This window comes from Triturus cristatus, chromosome 3_2 (assembly GCF_964204655.1).
Source record: "Triturus cristatus chromosome 3_2, aTriCri1.1, whole genome shotgun sequence".
Lineage (NCBI taxonomy): Eukaryota > Metazoa > Chordata > Amphibia > Caudata > Salamandridae > Triturus > Triturus cristatus.
This window is the reverse complement of record NC_140584.1, coordinates 406427788-406452634: the sequence shown is the minus strand read 5'-3', so window position 1 is coordinate 406452634 and position 24847 is coordinate 406427788. Positions and strand designations below refer to the sequence as shown.

At 44.7% G+C, this 24847-nt stretch overlaps 1 protein-coding gene across 2 annotated transcripts in view; it reads left to right on the top strand.

Moving 5' to 3' along the window:
* The window catches only part of LOC146857442 (angiopoietin-2-like), a 198380-nt gene that overhangs the window by 166481 nt on the left and 7052 nt on the right, over positions 1–24847 (top strand). For both annotated transcript variants that reach the window (XM_085647960.1, XM_085647964.1), the window contains exons 6-7: positions 8579–8680; positions 21903–22069. In XM_085647960.1, the coding sequence (XP_085504086.1) occupies positions 8579–8680; positions 21903–22069 (269 nt within the window). The remainder of the gene's footprint in view (positions 1–8578; positions 8681–21902; positions 22070–24847) is intronic.

The following is a 24847-nucleotide window of genomic DNA, read 5'->3' as shown; positions in this document are numbered from 1 at the left end:
ATAGGGGATAGATCCGGCTGTCACAGGCATACATGCCATGCACTTCCACATTCATTCATTGCCTAGTAATCCAGCCTCCATCTTTAAATACCTTATCTCACACAACGCCCCTTGAACCCAAGCCACAAACAGACACCTGTCCCCCTCAGACCTTCAACAGTCTCCTGACACTGCCTCCTTCTGCAGAGCATTGGAGGGACAATTCGCTTGAAATGATAAAATATGAACTTATTTCATCATCACCTCATGTATTACAAGCGTTAGGACACATTACGCTACCTACACATCATTTATGTTTATGGCAACAGGAGCATTCCAAGGGTCTCAATCATCTGCTAAACTGGGATCCACGGTTGTACCCCTCTGAAGTAAAGCTGTGTTAGAGGGTACAGTCTTAAATGTATGTTTAGAGTCCTAGTGAATCTGTGGTTCACTTTCATTAATCGCCGAAAACACTTTTAGTGTTGCCTCAGTTTACACATAAGGCCCTAGGCTGGAACTATAAACATGCATGCCTTAAATCTCAGAAATTGATATATGTATAAAATATGCAGAAAAAGATGCTTTTAAATAATGTAAATATTTGCATATATGGGACAGAGCCATATGCATATATGGGACAGAGACTTTTGCATATTTATGACAGAGACCGAAAAGAGATCTATTAAAATATAAAGCTACACACAAAGTAATACTTGAGTCCTATGGTGCAGTAAGCATTGGTTCCACGTCTGGGCATACCCGCAAGGGCTGCGTTCCAAACCATACTTATTCACACACTCTAGACAGAGACCCGCTGTATGCAAATCAGTCTTGGCCTTTCTCCAACAGGGCAGTCCAGGCCAGACCACCAGGTTAGGTCTTCTCCAGATGGGAACATGAGTAACCAGACCAGTTTTGACTTACTTCGGTCTTATCAGTGAGGTACAGCTTGAGTCCTATGGCACAGTGAGCACAGGACCCATGCCTGGGTACACCCTTCACACTTAGAGCATTTACTGTAAAGAAAAACCAACAAGGTGATGGAAGGAATGATTAAATTAATCTCAGCCTCTGGCGAACACTCGCACCTCATTCCAAGACATCTTTTTTTGTCCACTCTGCCATTCTAGACAGCAGCCCGCATTATGGAAATCAGTCTTGGCCGTGCTCAAACAGGAACAGTTCAGGCCGAACCGCCAGGCCAAGTCCCTTCCAGATGGAAAGACAAGTGATTTCAGACAGTTTTTGACCTGCTTAGATTCATCAGTAAGGTAAAGCTCAAGTCCTATGGTAAAGTGTGCATGGGACCCACATCTTGGCATAGCTGTCGCACTTAGGGCTTCTACTGCAAAAAACTGTAAGATGATGGAAGTAATGCTTCAATTAATCTCAGCCACTGACAATTACTCAGGACACATTCCAGACCATTGTTTTTCATATCCTCTGTCATTCTAGACAAAGACTTGCCTTAGGTAAATCATTCTTGGCCCTGCTCCAGCAGATCAGTCCACAGTCCAAGCCAAAGCGTCAAGCCAGGACACCTCCAGATGGAAACACAAGATGCATCAGACCAGTTTTGACCTACTTACTTTTCATCAGTGAGGAATAGCTTGAGTACTATGGCATATTGAGAATAGGACACTAGTTTGGGGTTGGTTGTGGTCCATTCTGGAGAGGTCTCGATATAGCCATTCGTATCTGACTGTTCCCATGAGGAAGAGTTGGTACTGATTTGCATAAGGCAGGACTTTGCATAGTGGGTGCAAAACATTTGACTAGAATGCAGCTCTAAGCAATTGCCAGTGGCTGAGATTAAAGCACTCCATCCATCACCTTGCTGTTGCAATAAAAAATAAAAGTGTATAACGCTTGGCTCCTATGTAAAATGTCTGGTTCTCATGATGCCCTCGAATGGCCTTCGGTCATATTCGTGCTATATTAAAATTAAAAAAATTGCAAAATGGCAGTAGTTCAAACTTCTATTCTCTGTGTTCTAGTTTATAGACCAGTTGGGGCTGCCATCGGCTGTGTATTTATGACCACCATGAGGCGGTGGTGATGGCAATACAAAGGGTGCCAGACTGCCCACCCATATCAGGCTGGTTGGGGTGTCACCATTTTCAGTAGCTCCACTGCTGTTGAAGACTGCCATGTAAGCCATGTTGCTTTTCTATGGAGGTCCTGCATGCATGAGCATTTCACTATTGAAGTGGCGGAGATATTTCTTGCGCGACACCCGCGGTCGTTTAGCTCTTGCTAGAATTGTCTTCCTTAGGATGGGGGTGTTGATGACGGCTCCTGGTGGTCCTACCATAGCAAAATCACTTGCTACTGACATATTACACTCAGCCGCAGCCTGTGCAGGTAATTGCAGTGGGGTGGGGAAGTTGACATAAAATGACAACGGTAAATAAAATAAAAGAATAAGACACCACTTACCTTGCACTTACCACACGCCGACTCGGTGGTGCGGCGAGCGCAGGGTAAGTGTTTTTCTTTTTTACTTTTATTCTCCCTCATCGTATGTTGACTCCCCCCCCACCCACTAACTACCCCACCGATTTCACCTGCACGGGCCACGGCTGATTACACTATATATTATTTTGGGTGTATAAACCCACTGAGCTTTCCTAGGCTCTACAAACCATGACAACAATTCCCTTTTTGCATTTCGAAATGTTATCTTATGATCTGCAATCCAGGCAGAAACGCTGAACTTGGAGAAGCCACCCCTGGCACAGCTGGACACCGTCAGCCCAATGTTTTGCTCACTCTTCCCTTGTTGCCCAACACTGGAATTCCTGCCAAAAGAACAGAATAGTTTTTGTTATTGAATTCTGTATTTTTGTCATTGTTGCACATTGATTCATGCCCCAGATTAGTGCAAACATCAAGCCAATTGAGCCAAGCACTGACAAAGCCAATTGTGTTGTTCTTTGGATAGTTAAAAGTATTTCTCAGTGCAGTAAGGCAATGGGAACATGCATCGTGTAGATAACAGCAGTGCAAGTTTTTGACCCTCTCTCTTTCACACTCACACACAAACACACAAAACACACACAGATAATAACCAGGACCGGACTGGGAATCCAAAGCAGCCCTGGCAAATTTTGTCAGACCAGCCCCCAAACGGTGCATAGTGAGCGAGCCGGACCTCTACAGGAGGGCTCTTAGGGGGGTTCTCACCCCAAGAAAATGTTTGGAAAATATGGTGCATTCTACAACACATTTTTCATTATATATTCAATTGTATTTGTTTTTAAAGCATAGTAAATAATGACCTTACAGTGCACCAGGATATAGCAATATTTATTGGGGTTCTTTAATGATTCCCTCACTATCACCCTCCAACAGTGCCTCTCATCTTTCCATAGCCCCTCTCTCGCTTGTATTTCCTTTGTTTTATAGGGCCTCTCATACCACTGTAGGGTATCACAGCATTTTACGTCACACACACACACATACTGAGACAATTAATCATACACGTGTTAATCAGTGTATAGATAATGTTACATAAGTCAAAGGGGGCTACAAGGTGAAGGATTCACATGTCATCCATACTGGTAGGCATTTTTTAAGAGTCCTTGGTCTGGGGCAGCACAAATTGATAATTTAGAACATAACACAGTGGTTAGAATTGACTTTAATAATAATAATTTATTTCAGCAGCGGTTCATGGAGGGAGTTCTGTGGGGCGGAAAGGCGGGGTGGGGGGTACTAAACACCGGAATATGGATAATTGGAGGTAAGTAAACAATTAAATAAATAAAACGAATTTCGTAGCGCGCGCTGCACCGCATTTTGTGATGCAGGGCGCGCTACAAAAATCGTTTTATTTATTTAACCGTTTACTTACCTCCAATTATCCACGTTCCGGTGTTTAGTAGTTGCAGTGCTTTTAAAACTGCTGCACTGCTACAAAACTGGCTCCCAGTACCAAAAGTGTCCCTCCACCCTTCCAACATCCCGGGGAAACGCCTGATGCCCGGTATGGCCAGTCCGTCCTTGAGAACAACTACCACACAGTGCAGCATAAAACGCGGCAGTGCAAGCTTCACTTCCCCCAATCAGGGAAGTCCCTCATTATGACTGGCCCGTTAGTACTGATGGGTCCAGTACCTGCAGTTAGCGGGCCCATCGGAATTCTAAATTAATGGGAGTGCTGCTGGTGGGTGGTCGTCTACCTGGGGCTTTCACCTGCTGCAAGTAGGTGAAGTCCTACAGTGGAATAACGTGGAAAAACATTTGTGAATCAGCATAATAAATACAATCCCTGCACATTACTACCCAAAAAACGATAATCCTAGTTGACTAATAATTGATTCCCGTCCCAGCTGTAGATTGGGGGCAACCATTAATTAATTAAATGAATGGACCTATATTTATACAACTCGACCAGAAACTCACAGGGCATCCCCGAGCTAGCGAGAGTGGACTCTTACATGTAAGATAAACCGACCTAGATGAATTTTGCTTGAAAAAACAAGTTTTCGTTGTTTTTCTCAAAGGTTTTAATATCCCTGCCACATGCAGTGCTGCTTCCGATCTATACCTAGTTAAATGTGCAGCCCCTGGACTCATCTGTGCCGTATCGCATGCAAGGTATAGTTCCCTCGCACCCTGGCCCGTACACTGCAGCTCTGTGATGTATCAGTGCCTTGTGCCTCATACCGCACACTGCCCCTGCACCTTTGCCCCATACACTACATCTCAGTGACTATCTGTGCCGCATGAACCGTACAGCATGGAGGCCTTTGCCAGTCCGGCCCTGTACAGAGTATGTGAAGAACAAAACTCCTAAGAACACTAATATCATAAATCAAAATAAAACAGGACAATCAATGTAAAGTCAAAGTCAAAATAACTTTTATTCAGATTTGTGTAATCCATAAAAGAAATAAAATATTATGTTCATCACACACAAACCAATTTAGATAAAAACTCTGTAAACAAGCCAGTTACCAGCATAGAGTGGATAGGTGCTTGTGCAAAATCTTACCCAGTTCAGTTAAAAAATCCTGTTATAACTCATATCACTGAGGTGATAAAAAGTGCAAATAACGCTTGTGCAAAGAGTACATAGTGCAAAATTGGGGCTACTCAGTGGTTACATTGATAGATACAACAATACTGTGATTAAACATAAAAAACAATTTAAAAAGGGAAGAGTGTTTGAAGTATTACAGTTCATGTCCAGCTTACAATTCAGATTAAAATATATTTACTCATGTTCATATCTTATAGTATCCAGGTGGGCTAAAGAATTTCCTCTCTTGTTTACACGCATGAAAAAGGTAATGGCAATATAGCAGATCACTTCGTTCTCTAAATTACATACAAATCAAAACCATGCCGCTAAATCAACTCTCTCATATAAAAATAGGAGATACAACAGACCTATTCTAATGTCTCTGTACAGACCACAGAACAGCATAAGATGAATAGTTGACTGGATGGCCGACCCATCACAGGGGCATTTAGGTAATTGTTTTGACTAAGCATCCCCCTTTGGGAATGCTCCATGATGATGGAGAAAGCCCAACCGTAAGCTTGTTAAATAACATCTCCGTTGCAGGTTCATGACCGTTATCAAATACCGCTGCATTCCCTGAGTAACCGACCCTTGCATATATCTGGCCACAGTATGTTTTTAGGATTCTGTAGCTGCCCTTCTATTATTGATGAACATGCATTTCAATTCATGTTTACTGTGACATAAAATGTTGGCAGGATTAGAGACATATATTCATTATAAGCTCTTTTAATAGGCCATCCATATTTGTTAACCACCGAATCTTATTGTAATGTTCAAGCATGAGGCAATCATGTAAAACACCCGTGGTCAATTTGGCCTCTGGCTTGTTCCAGAAAATTGTGCCAGCAGGTAAGCATGTTCAAGCAGATGGCATCTTCAAGATAGGACATGTCCAGCTCTCTATGGGCAATAAATGATGCTACAAGCAGGGTATGGCCAAGAGACTACAAAAAAAAATATTTTCTTGAGTTTGTAAAAATGCATGTGGTGGTTGGGCCCCACACTGAAGCTCCATAGGTAGCAGAACAAAAAGATTTACTCATATAGAGCTGGATCAATTCTCTTATTGATTTATTACCAATCTTGCTGGAAAATCTAAACAGAACCTCAATTGATCTGCCAGTTTTACCCTTGGCAGTACTTAGGTGAGGGCCACATGTACCAAGGTGAGAAAGAAGCAACCCTATGCAGAAGACATTTTTCAACTCCTCCAGTTTGTGGCCCATCAGGCGATGTACTTTCTTCCTTGGTTTTCCATTCCCACAGAGTATATTGAAGGTTTTTGCTAGATTAAGTTTCAAATCCTTTTGCTCCATATATGCTGCAAGCTTTACAACCAGTGATTGCAACCCATGTGCGGTTTAAGACATGAGAACCACATCGTCAGCATATAGGAGCACTGGAGTGGATCGGGAGCCAACCTTGGGTGAGTCAGGTTCTACCCGCTGTAGCATTTTATCCACCCCTCTGACGTATAGCCAAAAAAGGAGTGGAGCAAAGACACAACCTTATCTAATGCTTCTGGTGACCTTAAAGCCTGGGGCAAATTCATCACACCCCCCATATCTTATCTGTGCTGTTAGTGGGGCATAAAGCTGGGATAAGTGTGAGATTATATCAGTCAGGGCACCAAACGTGGTCGGTGATTCCCATAACTTAGCATGATTTACCATGTCAAAGGCACTGCTCAGGTCGGCGAAGCAGAGATAAATGTGTCGGTGTCTGGCTTCCGTGTATTTGCCTATTATAAGATTAAGACTGATTCACTGCTCCATAGCGCCGCTGTCCCTTTTAAACCCATATTGGATATCGGTTAGCACTCGGTTATCCTGTACCCAAGCCTCCAACCTCTACAGTATTGTTCATCCCATCATTTTTGCTGATGAGTCCAGAAGGGATATCAGCCGATAACACTTTGCCTTCCCTCTATTCCCCTTTTTAAAGTTGGGCACAATTATACTCTGTGTCCAGGCAGCCGTGTTCACCCCTCGTGCGACTGCATTAAAAACATGTGTATTGAACCTAAAAACATCTACTGGGACCCGGTGGGTCTAAAGGCTTTCCCATTTGTGGATTTTGCAATAGCGCTAACGACTTCCTCTAAGCTGACCGAACTTAGTGGGGTCAATAATTGGGGCTTTGGATCCCCCTGTGATATGTCTCCTTTTTGATTTTCTGCGTTAAAAATACTGCCAAAATGGCTAAACCAATCGGATTGAGAGACCAATGTCACAACATCAAATAATTCACAGAACAAGAGTGATATGATGAGAAAAATGGTGTTATTCACACTGGAAAATAGCGGGAGATGTACTTTTACAGTGCAATACAGGGCAGCATCCAATGTTGCTGCGCTGCACTAAGAGGAGAGAGGAGAGCAGAGCTGTATCCACTCAGATAGGACACTTCTGCTGTCTTTCCCTGCACTGGCACACAAACAGGCTGCCTAGTACCACGCACACACCTTACACCATAGAGCAAAAGAATGAGTGTGATTTGCACCACAGATGGGGTACTGCAAGGGTAGCTTTCCAGTACAAAATATAAATGCATAGACATACCGTAAATGTTTCTTACAGTGTCTGTGCTGTACAGTGCTGGACACATGCAAGGTGTGAAAAGTTAGTAGAAATGAAAATAGTTCCCATTGTTGGCATCTGCATCGATGAGTGTTTGTATTATGGGGCAAAAACATGTCTACAATTCTTAGTAAATAGGGCTTCCTTTGAGTCAAAAACCACGGTGGCAGTATGGGAATGCCCAGTTACTAGAACGTACCCTTGATGCAAAGTGGCATAAATCGCTATTTACGTTACGTTACTTGTCAGGGCGACTTTCCAGTGCAAAAAAAAGTTTGCGCTGGAAAGTAAATACTTTATCATCAGTTTGTGAGTGTTTGTTTCAATTGTTGAGAATTTTCACCAGTGCAAAGTGTTGATAAATCTGCCCCCTGAAATGTGTGTTAATTGCTGAGGCCCTTCCCCCACATTCACCAGCATTTCATTGCTATGATCACCAACAACTTGCTAGCTTTTCATTGAATGTACATTAGGAATCTTCAGCTTGTAAATATCCCTGATAACGTGTTTCCTAAAGTATAACTGTATAGCAAAAATGTCTAATGCAAATGTTATTGTAAATAAACTCATCAGATAAAACAATTAACCTAGGATATGCAAGTCATGAACTGGGAAAGATAAATGACAGGCTAACCGGATTGTCGAGAGTGGATATTTTCATAGTTTCTACTATGGCCATATAGTTCTTGTTAATGTACCATTGAAGCTATAGAGGGAACTGAAACACTGATCTAAGTGGTGAAACAAACATCACAAATATAATAATAAGCACATTTTAAAAAGTCCTATGTGCTGAATGTTAACACTGTATACCCTTTCATTTTGATGAGTACAAACATAAAACCTTAAAAGAAAAGAGAGCTAAGCGCCATATATCAAAGCTTTAATCAAAGACCAGTGTGGTTGTATTTCATTGATAAGCTCTGATACCAGTCTTTCCTAGCCTTCAGTGACGTCTTCCGTTTGTGTTTGTTCGCTCCAGGCTCTTTGTGATATGGAAACCAGCGGGGGTGGTTGGACCGTCATTCAGCACCGGATGGATGGATCAGTGGACTTCCACCGCACCTGGAAGGACTACAAACAAGTAAGTCAGTATCATGGATGGGTTAGAGAGGACACACTTCCTGAGAGCTGCAACCCATGAAAATAAGCAGAACCGACAAAATGACGTTTTAGATGTAGACCAACAAATGGTTTGTTCACAGTGATATGGAACAGAGGCATGCTGACCTATAGAGGCATAGGAATGTAGGGTCTTTGAAATGCAGGGAGGGTGTGGGAGAATCTAAAGTCACACTGACTATGCCATAACCATGTCTCACCATTTTTCACAATAACTATCTCTCTTCTTCTCTTAAACTGATACAACAGCTCAGTGGGATCATGCACCTGCTGGAAGTATCCCTTTTACGAGTTTGGTAAAAATGAATATTAGTTAGGTGACAGCGATGATCCTTCGTAGTGCCTGAAAATAAGTCTGTGCTATAAAATAAAAGGTGTCAACCATCTGATGTTCCACAGTACATTTTGAGGGATTGAAATTCAAATTACGCGTCTCATGTGGGATTGAAATTCAAATTACGTGTCTCATCTCTGAGAGATTTAAAGGTGTCTGGATTGGCGGAAAAAAGTATAAACCCAATTCCCAGAATACCCCTGGTATGACTTGGTGAAATCTGATGTAAATGAAGTTTTTTTTAAGGCAGCAGATGTTTGGTTACCACAGTGTGGACGAGGTTTGTAAAACCATAAAGCATTGTGGCGGACACCCAAAGCAGGGCCAGACCTTTTCCCGTCCCTCGCCCTGAAATAAAAGCCTCTGTTGTGGGCTGGTGTGCTGCCTCTCTAGACACAAGGCCAGTGTCAGGCCATTCCTGGGCAGCTCTTCTGATCCCCCAGAATGCAGCAGGGCTTCAAGAATGCAGCTCTGCTGGGCCAAAGACTTATGCTTACAAGGTACAGAGATCTGCTGTTTGATGTACATTCTCCCGAAGAAGCAGGTGGTTCTGGACAGTTTGTCATATTTAAGTGTGGTGAATTCGTGTCACGTACACACAGCGTTTTTCTTCTGAAAAAAAGCAACCAAGATCCATGTTAAGGTATGAAGGTGCATTGAGAATATAGTTTAGCAGATTGAAGAAGTGCTTCATAAATGTATGTGTTGGTCGCATGATCGGATCGCAAAAAGGCTGACCTCATATTAAAAATATTTAAAAATAAACTCACACACGCCCTTGGGCAAGGAGGGGGCCCAGCCACAGTAAACCCCTCTGTCCTGAAGCTTGATTGGAGCAGCCCAGGACCCCAAAACCTTGTGCATGGTGTCGTGGAGGGGCAAACAAATACCCTTTGGTCTTGGGAAAGGCAGAACAGCACTCTTTGAGCCCCCCCCCCCCGCCTTGGGCTAACTCAGGGGCTACACACACAAATGAGACTTAAAACGTCATCACTCTGCATGATTCTTCATTAATATAGCTTCTGTAAACATATCCAAACCAGTGACATTTTTCTTAAAAATCTTTAAAAAATCACAAGGTGAGTGGGGCAAGCAGAGTTTCACGAGGTGTAGCACAGCACAGAACCTGAAATGATGGCACAATTACCAGTAAAGATTGTTTCCTAACCTTAACTCCAAGGCACTCCTTACCTTCTATACAAGTTACATATTTTTTCGCGCATGCAGAACGACATTACATAATCTACAACATAGCTCATTACATCAATAAGGTTTACCAGTACAGGTACCTGGCGACCTACAGATGTGGCTCTTCCATGCCTTAGCTGCATAGCTGCTCTTAAGATGGCAGCCCTCCCGAGGATGCTGTTTATGTTTCAAACTCTCCCACCACTGCCTGCTCCTACCTAGTATGCTACAGACACTACACAGGGAACATAACACCTTTATTTGAGGTGGGGTAGTGGGAGGGCTCCGAGGACTCACATGTTGCTGGCAATATATTACCGATATCCAAGAGGGGGAGCCCTGGGGTCCCAAATGTCGCACAGTATCACGGAGCAGCGTGCCTCTGCCCCAGGGTAGAACGGTCCAGAAGACCGGCCGGCGAAGCGCTGGTGTTTCATGGACCAGCAGATTTCAGGGGTCCATATCTGGAAGCCCCCAGGGGCTACACAGACTACATAGTCATTGGGGCCTCTATTCCTCTTCAGTCATGAGATCCACTACGCAGCTGATTGTGGGACTCGGTGGCATTAAAGAAGGGCCTCACTACTAGGGCTGGGCAATAAACTCTGCTCCTCTGGCAGAGTTCACAGAGTTTTGCCCACTCCTCTTGGAGTTCTGGAAAAACTCAGCTGACCGCTGCGTGGCAGTGTTTTATCTTGCGTGCGACTACCAACGTTAAGTTGGCAAGCGAGAAAATCTAGCGCTAGGCCAGCTCCCAGTGAGGTTTCTCAACACAGGCGGTCGCGACAGGTCGAAACTGCTTGCGTTGAGAAAACTGCCATTCAAGTAGAAAATCTACTCAAGTGGCAGAAAGAAGCCGCGCCCTCTTGCTCGCCGCGTGGTGCTGTTCGCTCTGACTGTACAGTGCAGGACAAGCTCCCAGCTCTAAAAGTGAGTAATCCAGAGTTCACCCAGATACGGTCGGGAAACCAGTTGCAAGCTTGGCAGCAGGTGGGCTGCAAACACACTGAGGATCTGGTAGACAAGGAGGGGGTGAATACATTTGAGCAGCTCAAGACAGACTGGGTGCTTTCAGAGATGCAACACATACGCTATACCCAAATTAGACACTGGCTATCGGATGTGGCAAGTAGGTCTTTGACCTAGTACGAGAGATGGTTATTGACTAAAATAAACAGCAAACATATGGTTTCCGAACTATACACGCTCCTGCGGTTGTTGGCCCCCTACCAAGGTTAAAACCATGTGCCAAAGCAGTGGGAAGAAGAATTGGGTCTTTACCATCGACAAAGAGTGGGGGGATATATTCCACAGGGCCTACACACAACAGCACTTTCTGTGGCTAGCAGGGAAACAATGATTAAGATAGTCTCATACTGGGACTACATCGTTGCCAGACTTCACCACTGGTCCCCCAATAAGTCAGGTCTTTGTTGGAGGAACTGTGGGAACCCAGGTACGCTCCTCCACTTGATTTGGCATTGTCCAAATCTGATCAGATACTGGCATGAACTTTTCGATGACCTACAAGAGATTACAGGGTTAGAAATTCTGTTTCCCAGCGCACTCTATATTGGGTCTCCCTAACAAACCAACATATCTGCTTCATTCTTTGAGGGGCAAGCAGATGGCGGTAGCACTGTGCATGGCACATCAAACTATCTTAGCACAATGAGGTTCAACTAGAATACCGGTGCATAGACAATGGCTCCACGGATATCTAATGGTCATGGAAATGATGTCATTGACCCAAAATGACAAAGCATTCTCAAAAGGTATGCCCCCCTTCCTCACGTTTTTGTCCACTGAATTTAGAGAGCTGAATTTGGTGATTCACCGCCAGCATCAGCCGACATTGTAACCGGCTGCTCATAACAGTGGATAAGATAGAACGTCTCACGCCAGAGTGGTGTCAACATTGGATCTAGACTCTTAACGAACTTTGCATCCACTGCGAACACTATATATCGTGACTCACAGGTTTGGGTGGGAATGGGGTGGGACATTCAGCACTGGGGTTAACATTCAGCATTATGTGCCGGCCTTCAGTTTGTAGCCTGCATTGCTATATATCGGAGTTAACTTTTGTTGGCAAAGTCAAAAAAAGAAAATTGATCAATAAATGTAAAAAAAAGAGGAATACCACTGTATGGAACCCAAAGTAGTGTCATAGACTGTACAAGGCATATTACGAACGTAGCTTAAAAGGTGATGAGCATAACAAACCATTCCAGAAAGTACCGAGCAACACACCGAAACTATGCAATTACAATTTTAAGTCAGGTCTGGTGCCGCCATCTTGGAGAGTGAATTATAAAAACCCTCACACACTCTCCGACATGCTCAGTTACATCTGATTTCTACCTTTGCTCAGTTGCATCTGATTTCTACCTTTCACAAATGATGACGAGTAGAAGTTAAGGCTAAAGAGACGATCCAGTGAAAGAACAGGGCTTGTGCTTCACCCAATCTTAACGTCATCAATAATCACCAATTATAGGGGTTCCAGAACATCTCTTTGTATGATGCCGGTTTGGGAAATTGTTCCATCACCAGCATATCGAGTGCTAAATATCTTGCTTCCAAAATATTGTAAAAGAAATATCACCAGCCAAAACATCAACAGAGCAATTATATATAGCCAGGGTAATGAAATAATGCGGCAATTACATTTTGTAGCAAGAAAAGGCAAGTTACGCAGCCTGTTTTGTTGCAATATTACCTTACGATTTTGACATTTTTGCACACTAGTAATGTCTGCGCAAAGGTATCACGCCATTGGTATAAGTTTAATAACTAAACAGAGTAATCAGCCACTGAAAGATAACCAGTTACCCTTGGCACTGTGCCTGCCACTTCACAGCAACGTGTGGCACTCTTTTAAGTAACTTTTTCTCCCTTTCAGTCAGAACCATTTTTGCTAACATCTGCAAATTACTTATACATACTTAACGTGCGGATAGTTTGATCGATGACATTTTTGCTACAGGATTTTGGTAGGCAGATATTTAAAACTCGGTATGCTGAAAAAATACCCATTCGCTAACTGGCCGCTTTAAGGTAATAACTTAACTTGATGACCATGCCTTTTTTTTGCGCCCTGTTTTACCACGTTTACCTCTTGCCTTCCCCCGACTTTAGTTTTTCATAAATATATTAAATATTCATTTGGAGACATCTCAGTAAGCTCTGGGACACACGCATTCATAAGACTGGCCGCTTAATGGGGACTAGGAAAACCGGCCCCTGGACAGACAGACGGTCTTCGTCCTTCTAATGGAACATGACTGGACCGGAATTTCCAAGTGTCGGGGTCAAGGGACTGTTTCAGTTATTTCGTGAAAATGAACGGAATGTCGCTGCTCTGCAGTGAAAATAAATTGTTTGCGTGATTTCGGAACAATCCCTTGAGTAATGGACGGCCGGCCCCATTATCCGCTCCGAGAGTGGATGTGCGCGCGCTGGTGGGTGCCGAGGAATGGCAGCAAAGAACATTCCGGAGGCGCCATGTCTGGAGAGATGTCTGCTGTGCAATGGGAGAGGATGGAGGCTGTGTTAAAAGGGGGTATATATCACTGGTGATGACAGACTTCTCTTTTCGTCCTGATTACATGAAGCTCTCTTCATTAGCACTTACAAAGTTCTCAGAGTCGACCCAAAAACGCGGGTTGAACGGACATCGTTTTATTTCAAAATTTTAAACGGTCTAATACCGCAGACTCCCACATGCTCTCATTCAAGATTGGGGGCACCGATCATTCCATTTTACAATTAGTTGATCTTAGACCTGACACACTTGGGTGGCAGTCCGACCACACATTTTGCCTCCACCCCTCATTTTGCTGAATTCGTTTTTGTTCTCGTTAGGACTCTGCACTTTACCATTGCTGACCAGTGCTTAAGTGCTTGTGCTCTCAGCCCAAAACATGGCTGATTTAATTTACTTGTAGGTCCCTACTAACTGTTACTAGGTACTAATGTACCCAGGGCCGTAATCAAAGGCTACTAGAGTGTCTGCAGCACTTTTAGAATGTTGGCATTTTCTTGCCCTAATCGGTGCCTGTGTCCTGGATCACATGAATTGGTGCCGCTGACAGTCGGATTTTGTGTAATCCTCCCAGATACAAAGGGGGACTAGATGGTGGCAGGATTGGCCATCCTGACAGGATGAAAGGGGCAGAGCTGTTCCCCAGCCCCACTTGCATTTCAAAGGGTTACCTCCAGCACACTCACAAAGGATTTCACACCAGCCCATTGTCACCGTGGACCACTTGGAGCCTGGGCAGGGGAAGGAAGGAACTTTCCAGAGCTAGATGTGGGGGTAGTATAGGGAGTCCTCCAACCTCAAAGGCTGGCTCCAGGAATACACTTTGAACTTTCTTATCTTCTCATCAGATCACATTTGGACCCGTGGAAAACTCAGAAAAAGGACTGCCCAGCTGCTGGAAGGACCGCCTTGCTCCCCAAGGAAGGAAGACTGGACCTGATCCTTAAACACAGGGGCACCAAAGTGGCTCTAAGGGCTAATTCGCTGACCTCCTGTTCTAAGCTACAGGGACACCACAAGCACCAGAGGCCTCTCTGCACCTGACTAGCTGACCTGTTGCAACTGGACCTGAAACTGGACCTGCCTGAGCCCTGCTGGCCTCTGCTCGAGTGAGTCCCTGATCCTCAAGAGGTGCCTGGCCATGTCCTGGACCCGTGGTTGGCATCAGAGTGCACTGATCTGAAAGCCAGGGATACAGCCTGAAGTTTTGGGCTCTTCGCAATCGCCAATGGCCGGTTCGCACTGACACTCTGCCAGCCGCGACGACCACCAACGCGAAGATTTTGTTAACTCAACTCTTCGTGCTCCAGCAACGACCGGCAACAGGAGATCTGCACTTCGTGCCGCAGCACGGACAGCCCGCAGCGAGTGCGAACACGAAACTCTAGCAATGACTGTCAGTGACGCCCAGCTCGATCTTCATGCTTCAGTAAAAACCAGCAGCAATGCCAAACCTGTTCTTCGTGCTACAGCGATGACCATATGCTACGCTCTCCTCATGGACCCTTCCACCAAGAACACAACTTCTTGCACTGGACTTGGAGAAGGTAACTTTTTCAGCTGGACTAACTCAGTCACTGTATCTGGCCCACACTCCTTCACGTTCGGGCTGAACTAGTTACTTTCCCCCAGTCTAGCATGACCAGATGGCCACGAGTTGCCCTTTGTGCTCTTAGGCACTGTACTTTCCTAAACATTTGAAATTTCATATCTCCAGTTCTACTGATTGGGTTTTTGTCATTCTGGTATAATTTTATTTATTAAAATGCACTCTATGTTTCTAAATTTGGGCAGGACTTTTTGTGTTGTGTTGTCACTTTGTTACTGTTTATGTGCTAAATTAATACTTTACATATTGCCACTAAGTTAAGCCTGACTGCTTTAGTGCCCAGCTACCAGAGGGTTTAGCACAGGTAATTTTGTGACTTTTGTGGTTCACACAGAAACTGAAGCACCTGGATACCCTCTCGGGTAATTAGTGTGCTATACAAATCAATATCACATAACAAGGATGATGGTTATTGCTTGAGAATGGTTTCACCCCCTCAACCAATAACCCAATTTCTTTCAGTTCAAATGAATCAAACCAAGACTGCAACTCCCAGAATGCATTAGGTTGTTGATTGAAGGCCCAACATTAGAACATGGCGTTATCTGGAAAACGATTTGTGAAATCAGACTGCTCTGCCATAGTAGGCAGTCTCACATTCAATCACGGGTGCTATACTTTTAATGGGACTGCACTTGCCCTCCTCAGTCAGACTGCAATGCTTTTAATCCTTCTCAACAGTGATGCTATACTTTTAATGGGGCTGTATTTGCACGTCTTTGCAGGGCTGCTGTGCAGTTAATGCGAGAGTTACTCCACTTCTGAGCAAGGCTGACATATATGTACTATGCTGAAACTACCAATATGAGCCTGTCTGACATATATGTAACATGACAATACTGTAATTTCACAGCAGAGCTGACATACATGTAGTATGATGTCACTGCCATTTCTGACCAAGGCCGACATATATAATATGAAGATACTGCCACTTCTGAGCCACGCTGGCATATATGTAATGCGACAATGCTGTCACTTCTGAATCAGAGTGATATATATGTGATGTGACTGTACGGCCACTTCTAAGCGAGGCTTACATATATGTAATGTGAGAACACAGCCGCTTCTAAGCTTACGTAATGTAACCATGCTATCACTTGTGAGCCAGGCTGACAAATATGTAATTTGACGATACTACCACTTTTTAGCCAGGCTCACATATATACAATGTGACAATACTGCCACTTCTGAGCCCAGCTGACATACATGTATTGTGTCAATACTGCTGCTTCTAAAGTGGGCTGACATATGTGTAATATGAAGATATACTGGTGCTTCTCAGCAGGGCTGACATACATGTGATGCAACGATAGAGCCACCTCTAAACAAAGCTTACATATAGGAGGTCTGACATATATGTGACAGTGCTGGCACTTCTGAGCATTATATATATATATAACGGTGCTGACACCTCTCAAGAGGGCTGACGTGTTTGTAATTTACGTAATCAAGAAGAGTGAGTAAGGAGTTTTGCAGTTGGTACATTCAGTTTCATAATTAATCAATCCACATCATCAAGGAGAGTGACCTCACTTTAGAATTTTTGTGGTTTCTCTAACTGCCTACCAAATAAGGTTCCTATAGGTTTTTAAAAAGGACTCTTACCCACTAGGGTTACCAGTAGAATGCTTCAACATCGAGTCCTCATCCAGACGTATCTGGGTGGTTTAACCTTGATGGTCAGGGGAGCTCTTTGTGTGTTATTGTGGGGGGATGTGAGTATAAAATTGTTTTAAGGTATCACAAAGGGCCTGATTTATATATTGGTGGTATGGATGTTTCGTCGTAATGGTATCAGAGTATCCATACTGCCAACACTGCGGTCCAATTTAAATGCAAGCGTACCTTCAGTTTAAGCCAGGCAGAGACTACTCCGTGTCTGCTGTGAGTAAACCCCTCCAACAGCCCGACGGAGTTACGGCCATCGGAGACAGACCTGTAATACTGCCCACCTAATTTAGATAGGCGGAATTAGAGATCAGTTTTCACTGCCCGTCACGCCAGTAAAACCCTGGCGGTAGGGGGCAATGAAAATTGCTAAAAGTTCCCCTCGCCTTGAAAGAGGACACCCATTGTGAGGGGAGCATTTTATTTTGTATATTCACAATGAAAATCCAGCTTTGAGATTTTCTTTTTGAGAAAAAAAAAAGAAGGAAACAATTTGGTGCACGACTCCGTCATGTTGTCGGAGCAGTGCACCAAACTATAAACAGCATTGACAGTAACCACTATGACGGCAGTTCCTGCCAATGCTTTTGAAATGGCTGCCAGTTTGCGGCCATTTTTAAATTTAGTGGGTTGTGTGTCCATCAGGGCGATTGAGTAATTCACTTCATCTCCCTGATGGAGAAACGGACCGCCCGTCACAAAATAAATCAGGCCCTAAGTCTCTAAAGTTTATTCCAGGGTACCTTTGGCAAGGTTACAAAACAGGGAATGATGGTATGGAGTATACAATGTATTCGAACATCACTGGGTCGACATGTTTCAGGCAAACATTTTTGCGTTACTGGTCAAACAGCTTTCTTCACGACTGAGTTTAAGATCCCTAAGCTGATCCCCATTCTGGGTCACTATATTTTTGGAGAATGCAATATACTCTGAGCCCACTTAATTTCACTCATTCAGCCACACTCATTGTAGCATGCCATTCGTACAAACCGTACTGAGAACTATCCTCATTCAGGGATCTATACGTCAGAGAATAAAAATCTTTAAATAAAGCTGTTACGACATGTGTCCCAAGTAGTGACAGCACTCGGAGGGTACTTCTCACATATTCTTTTGGTGTGAGCACACAAGTGGTTTTGCAATTCCCTTCACATTGTTTTGTATCTGTGTTGTATTCGTCATGCATACACCATCTTCAAATCACCCAGTACATGCTCATTCCATAGCTTTATCAGGTCTTGGGTTACTGTCTAGCCTTGTTGAATCGATCAGATGTACAGTCTTGTCTAGGGTGTTAGGGATGGGTGGACTTGTAGCCACACCCTAGAATTAAAGATATATAGGATGGAGGAAAAGATAACTGTGATGGGGAAGGTGTAAAAGTAAAATAAAAAGGAGTAAAGCAGGAGGGTACAAGACTTATGGATATTAAAGAAAAGGGAGGAGAAGTAAGGGTATGGTACCAGAGGGACAAGCTATAGGATGAGGAAACGTAGGAGAGAAAGGGGAAATAATAGAAGTAGAATTTCTAAAAGGGAAAACGCGGGAGAGTAGAAGACAAATGGGTACTAAAGAAAGGGAAGGGGAGGTAAGCGAGTAAAAGGGACAAAGGCAACAGGAGGATGGTAGCAAACTGTAATGTGGGCAGGAGAAAGTACTAAAAGTAAAAAAGAAGTAAAGTGGGAGGGTACAAGCTGTGAAAAGGGAACCGTGGTGTAGAATAGCTTGGTATAGAGTACATTGTTTTGAGTAAATTAGGTAGAGTGCATTGGCGTAGAGTGCAGACACAAAGAGTAGAGTGATGCAGAGTAGACTGCATTTGTGTAGAGAACAGTGGCATAGAGTGCGGTAGCTTAGAGTAGATTATTTCAGAGTAGAGTGAAGTGGCATAGAGTGGAACTGTGTGGGGTAGAGTGGAGCAGTGCAGGGTAGAGTGCAGAGGTGTAGAGTGGCATAGAGTTCAGAGGAGTAGAGTGGTGTAGAGTGCAGTGGCATGGAGTGCAGTGGTGCAGAATGGATTAGAGTGGTGTGGAGTGGAGTGATGCAGAGTGTAGTGGCATAGAGTGCACTGGCATACAGTAGAGTGGTGCAGAGTTCAGTGGAGTAGAGTGCTGCAGAGAGCGGTGGCACAGAGTAGAGTGTTTCGGAGTAGAATAGAGTAGCATAGAGTGCACTGACAGAGCGCAATGGAGTAAAGTGGCATATCGTGCAGTGGCACAGCATGCAGTGGCGTAAAATGCAGTTGTGCAAAGTACAGTGACGTTTGAGTTCAGTGGCAGAGAGAGTAGTCTTGCAGAGTAGAGTGCCATAGAGTGCAGTGCCATGGAGTGCAGTGACAAGAGTGGTGTAAAGTAGAACAGAGGCAGAGATTGCAATGGTGGAGAGTGGCGAAGCATACAGTGGCTTAGAGTGTTGTAGAGTATAGCGGCGTAGAGTACAGTGGTTCAGAGTAGTTAGTGTAAAGCGCAGTGGTGAAGATTGCATTAGTTTTGAGTAAACTGGTACTGAGTGGATTGGCATAAAGTGCAGTGGTTTAGACTAGAATGGCCTGGAGCACAGTGAAGTAGAGTAGATTGGTGGAGTGGCATAAAGTGGTGCAGCATATAATAAAATGCTGCAGAGTAGACTGGTGTAAAGTAGAATCGAGTGACGTAGAGTACAGTGGCATTAAGTGTAGTGGTTCAGAGTAGTTGGTGTAGAGTGCAGTGGTGTAGAGTGCATTTGTTTTGAGTAAAGGGGTGTTGAGTGAATTGGATTAGAGTGCAGTGGTTTAGAGTAGAGTAGCATGGAGCACAGTGGCATAGAGTGGAGTGGTGCAAAGTGGAGTGGTGCTGAGTGGAGTAGAGTTCTGTAGAGTGCAGTGGCATAGAGTGCAGTGGCGTAGAGTAGATTGTTTCAGAGTAGAATGAAGTGGTGTAGCGTGGAGTGGTGCAGGGTAGAGTGCAGTGGCATTGAGTAGTCGCATAGAGTGCAGTGGCAAAAAGTGATGCAGAATAGAGTGCAGTGGCGAAGAGTGAAGTGGTGTGGCGTAAAGTGCAGTGGCATTGAGTAGATTGTTTTTAAGTAGAGTGAAGTGGAGTAGAGTGGAGTGGTGTAGGGTAAACTGCAGGGGTGCAGGGTAGAGTGCAATGGCGTAGAGTTGTGGCGTAGAGTTGTGGCGTAGAGTGCAGTGACAGAGAGTGCAGTGGCAGAGAATGCAGTGGCAGAGTGTTCAGTGTTGCAAAGTAGAATGAAATAGAGTGGAGTGTCCCAAACTGGAGTGGTGTGAGTACAGAGGCAAAAAATGCAGGTGTGCATATTAGAATGGGGTAGAGTGACTGTCATAGAGTAGAGTGGTGGAGTGTAAAGAGGCATAATGTGAAGTGGCATAGAATGCAGTATCATAGAGTGCAGTGGTGCACAGTAGAGTGTAGTGTCATAGAGTGCAATGGCATAGAGTGCTGTGGCATACAGTGCACTAGAATGGTGTAAAGTGGTGCAGAGTAGGTTCAGTGGCATAGAGTGCAGTGGTGCAGAGAAGAATGAAGAGTGGCACAGAGTTCAACGACGGAGAGGGCGGTGGTGAAGAGTAGAGTGGCGTAGAGTAGAGTGGCGTAGAGTGAAGTGGCATAGAGTGGAGTGGTAGAGAGTAGAGTGGAAGGGTGCAGAGTGGAGTGCAGTGGCATAGAGTGCAGTGGCCCACAGAAGAGTGGCATAGAGTTCAGTGGCAGAGAGTGCAGTGTTGCAGAGTAAAGTGTTGCAGAGTACAGGGGTGTAGAGTAGTGTTGCGTAGAGTGCATTGGTGTAGAATGGTGCGGAGTGAAGTGCCGTAGAGTGCAATGGTGTAGAGTGTGCAGAGTGTTGAAGAGTAGAGTATAAAGGTGTGCATTGCAGTGGTCCAGAGTTGATTAGCATAGAGTGCAATGGTTTTGGGTAAAGTGGTGTAGAGTGCATTAGTGATCAGATTGTGATCACTTTTGTTTCTTGGGATGATCTGATAGTCTTGACACAGAGAAAAGGAGCTGCAGTCTAGAAGAGTAAAATCAATGATACTTTGTGACTTCCCGGAAAGAAAGGTCGGATTTGCCAGTTGGTCTGACACAAATCTTCCATTTAAAGCATGAAATACTAGATCTAAAAAACGTCTACACATTGAAAGACTTTTTGGTCTTGGGTTTTCCCACCAGCTTCCATAATTGGTTCTGGAATATTCCAGACTGAATCTGGGGAGACATCATGCAGGGAAGAAGGCTGTTGGTTGACTAATAAATTGCTATTGAAATCACCAGTTATTATTACATAATTTAAGGCATTCTGATCAAGGATTAATTCCAATTCATCTAGCACTGCTTGGGTGCCATTTTTGCTCTTCACTCTTTGGTGGCAGACAGAGTAGCGACCAAGAGCTAGCATCAATTCTGCTAAACGACATCTTTCAAAGCGCTTCATACCCCCGAGGGACCAGGGATGATACATTTACGTCCTGTTTGCCAGATACTCCCCAACCGTTGTGAACTCTCATTGTTATGCAAGATTAAAACATTTAAGAAAGTTTGTTGAAAAAATAACATCTGACAGTTCACCAGTAAAATGCAAATATTTCACCACCAATCGGTGCAAAAATGAATGCAAATGTCGTTTTTCCATGCAAATATTGGTGCAAAATTGCAATGCACTGAATACAAAGTTTATGCAAACCAGCTCCAGTTGCTTGTAGATTATTTTACACAGGTGATAAGGCGCACAAGAAAGATTAACGAGCAAACTATGTGGAGAAAAAATAGGAAGATGAGGCGCCCTTTCACCTGTTACCCTGGGTCTCCAGCTCTAAGTCTCAGGCTCCCCCTCTCTCCTAGGGCTTCGGGTCTCCGCCGGGGGAGTACTGGCTGGGCAATGAGTTCGTGCACCAGCTCACCGCACACAGCGCCCACACCCTGCGGCTCCAGCTGCGGGACTGGGACCAGAACGAGGCCTTCTCACAGTACGACCACTTCTCATTGGGCAGCGAGGAGCAGCACTACAGGTACGTCACGCGCCCCGGCCTACCTCTTACCCCAGGTGTGTGTGGAGAGTCATCCAACTGAACTCAATGGGAAACATTTGGCTTTTTGGGAGGGTGAAAGCGACCCCAAGGCATGTGTGACTCTCCAAAAGAGGTTGAGTTGAGGGGTGTGAGTGGGATATATCCGGGGTAGGCTACCATAAGACTCCACGTCATCAGGGGAACCATTATTACAGCCCTGGACTTTCTTTAACTACATGCACTGCATGCTGGGAGTTTCATGAAATTTGGAGTACAGTGTTTTGTGACCGGGTGGAACGACTGGAAGTATGGGGTTCAGGGGTGTGGAGTCATCTGGTAACCCTAGTCTCAGGTCTTCTTGAGTGAGAGCTCGTGAATTTCTAGATAGGTGCAGAGGGCTGAGCACTGGTGAATGCACATTTTCATGTCTTTCTGTGTCTGCTGCTCATTTCTTAACTATTATTGGTTATGGAATATTGATTTAACTATTAATACAACGAAAATGGCACCGTGATGTACCACAAGCGCCATTAAGTCTGCCCAATCCCCTACTTATTGCAACACTAATGGACCCTCCTCAGTCTCCAGCTTTCCCTCGATGTTGGACTGGCTCAGAGTCCCTGCACAGAGCGCCGCAGCCGCTTCACGCATCCCCAAGACACCAAAGGAGGGCATGTGGCCAACCTGGCTAGCGCCCAGAGGACTCTGCGTAGCACCCCTGCTGTGAATTAGTATTGAAGCGATGGGACATCAGGCTGGCGGGACATAGATGATTTGGCTGAGAATGAGCCTGCCCCAGCCCCTCCAAACATTCAGAGGTGCTGTGCCGTCCTACATGGAAATCTCATGTTTCACTAGGGACAGTTCTCCTGTGGCAGCGTCCTCTCTGCAGAGGATGAATAGAAAAATGATTTAAGCGGATCCTACAATTTGTCACCATCCCCTGAAAGGACAAAGGCCACAGTTTGGGTATCCAGTATCTCATTCTGATGTTTTCAATGTTTCCCCTGATGTTCTGCTTTGATTTTCATGTTGGCATGTCCAAGGAGCCCCTAATCTAGAGAACCCCCAGTGCACTGATGTCAATGTTCCTTTACATAGCATTGGTATGCTGCATTTACAATATGGGACCTCAAAAGGGCAATACATGAAACACACAAAAGGTGATGGGAGGGATGCTTGCAATGTGTCCAATCACTGGCAATTGCTCGAGGTAGCATCCCAACCCATCTTTCTTTTCCCCACCATGCCATTTTACTTAGGACCCAGCCATATGCAAATCAGCCTTGACCCTGCTCCAGCCTGAATTCCCAGGCCAGGTCCTTCCTGGGCCGGAACACAAGCAACCCAGGACCCATTTTGCCCTGGTAAGAGCTCATCAGCCAGGTGTAACTTGATGCCAGTGGCACAGAGAGCACGGGACCCACAGTCGGGCATACTCTGCAATTTAGGGCAATACATGAAACAAACAAAAGGTGATGGAACGGTGGTTGTAATAACTCTAACCATTGGTAATCCCTCCGGGTTGCATCCCAACTCATCGTTTGCACCTCAAAATGGTTCACTTGTTATTGGCACTAAAGAGCCATCTCCTTGTTGAATGAAGGTTACTGGCTGGTTGCAGTGATCATAAACTTTGGGGTTGCAACGTGGCTGTACTTCAGGAATTAGGTCTACTGACTCTCTCATGTGCTCATGTAAACGTTCCAATGCCCCCAGCAATGAGGTCCCCGACCATCTCCTCAACCACCCCCAATCTGTGAGGACTGTGATTACTTATTGAGATGTGCCATGTAAATTAGAGTTGCTTGTGTGACAAGATGATGGATGTGTAATGGAGGGATGGCCTTAAGATTTATGTTGTGGTCCAGGATGCCATGATGATTAATGGGCTCAGAGAGTAGCTGCTTCGGAACCCTACACTGTGTCCATCCAGAGCTAGTTATTTTCGCTCCTCTGTCTGGGACAATTCACAAGCGTTTAATTCCAGGCAGCCACCCAAGCAAAGTGAGGGAAGGACATTTGACTCAGCAATGGCAGAAGGAAGCACTTTTATGGAGTAGCTTTTCTCACATCTGGCTTGGATCTAGAATACACAACGGACAGTTAGCCGAAGGCAGCCTCTGATCCTCTACGGTTCAAGAACACCAGCAGGACAGAGACCGCCAGCTATGGTGGTTGGTGCCAAAGTCAAGCAGCGCATCCTTTCAGGTTGGCAGGTGCTTCTTACTCAGCTGCCAAACACTGAGGTGACAGCGAGGAGTATTATCCAGCATTTGAATGCTGTTCTTACCGCGACTTGATGGATCAGTGGTATTTCCTGGCCACCAAGATGCATGCTACATGTTTACCCTGAGGTGGGACCTGCCCCTATGATGTGTGGCAAAGTTCCTAAAGGGCTTCTGTGATTAGTTGTACGGTGTCCCTATGACCAGTAGCACTTATAATGCCAATGCTTGGCAGTAGAGTTCATAATATGCAAAGTTAACTTGCCCCTATGATCAGTGTTAGAATTCTTAGATTGGTAGTAGATTGTTATATTAGCCACTAAAAGCAGTGAATCCATCTCGTTTTCTCAGGGGTCTGCTTCCACACGCGCCTCTTTCCTCGCTGGTTCATGTCTACCTTCACTCAGTGGGATAGCTCCTAAAATAGTGTTTTGGCCAAGCACATGCCGTTTCTCACTGATTATCGTCGTAGAACCTGACTGGTGAGGACACCATCACATCATATCTCCTGCTTTGTGAGCTCAGAGACTTTACTTTATGTCGTCACAGT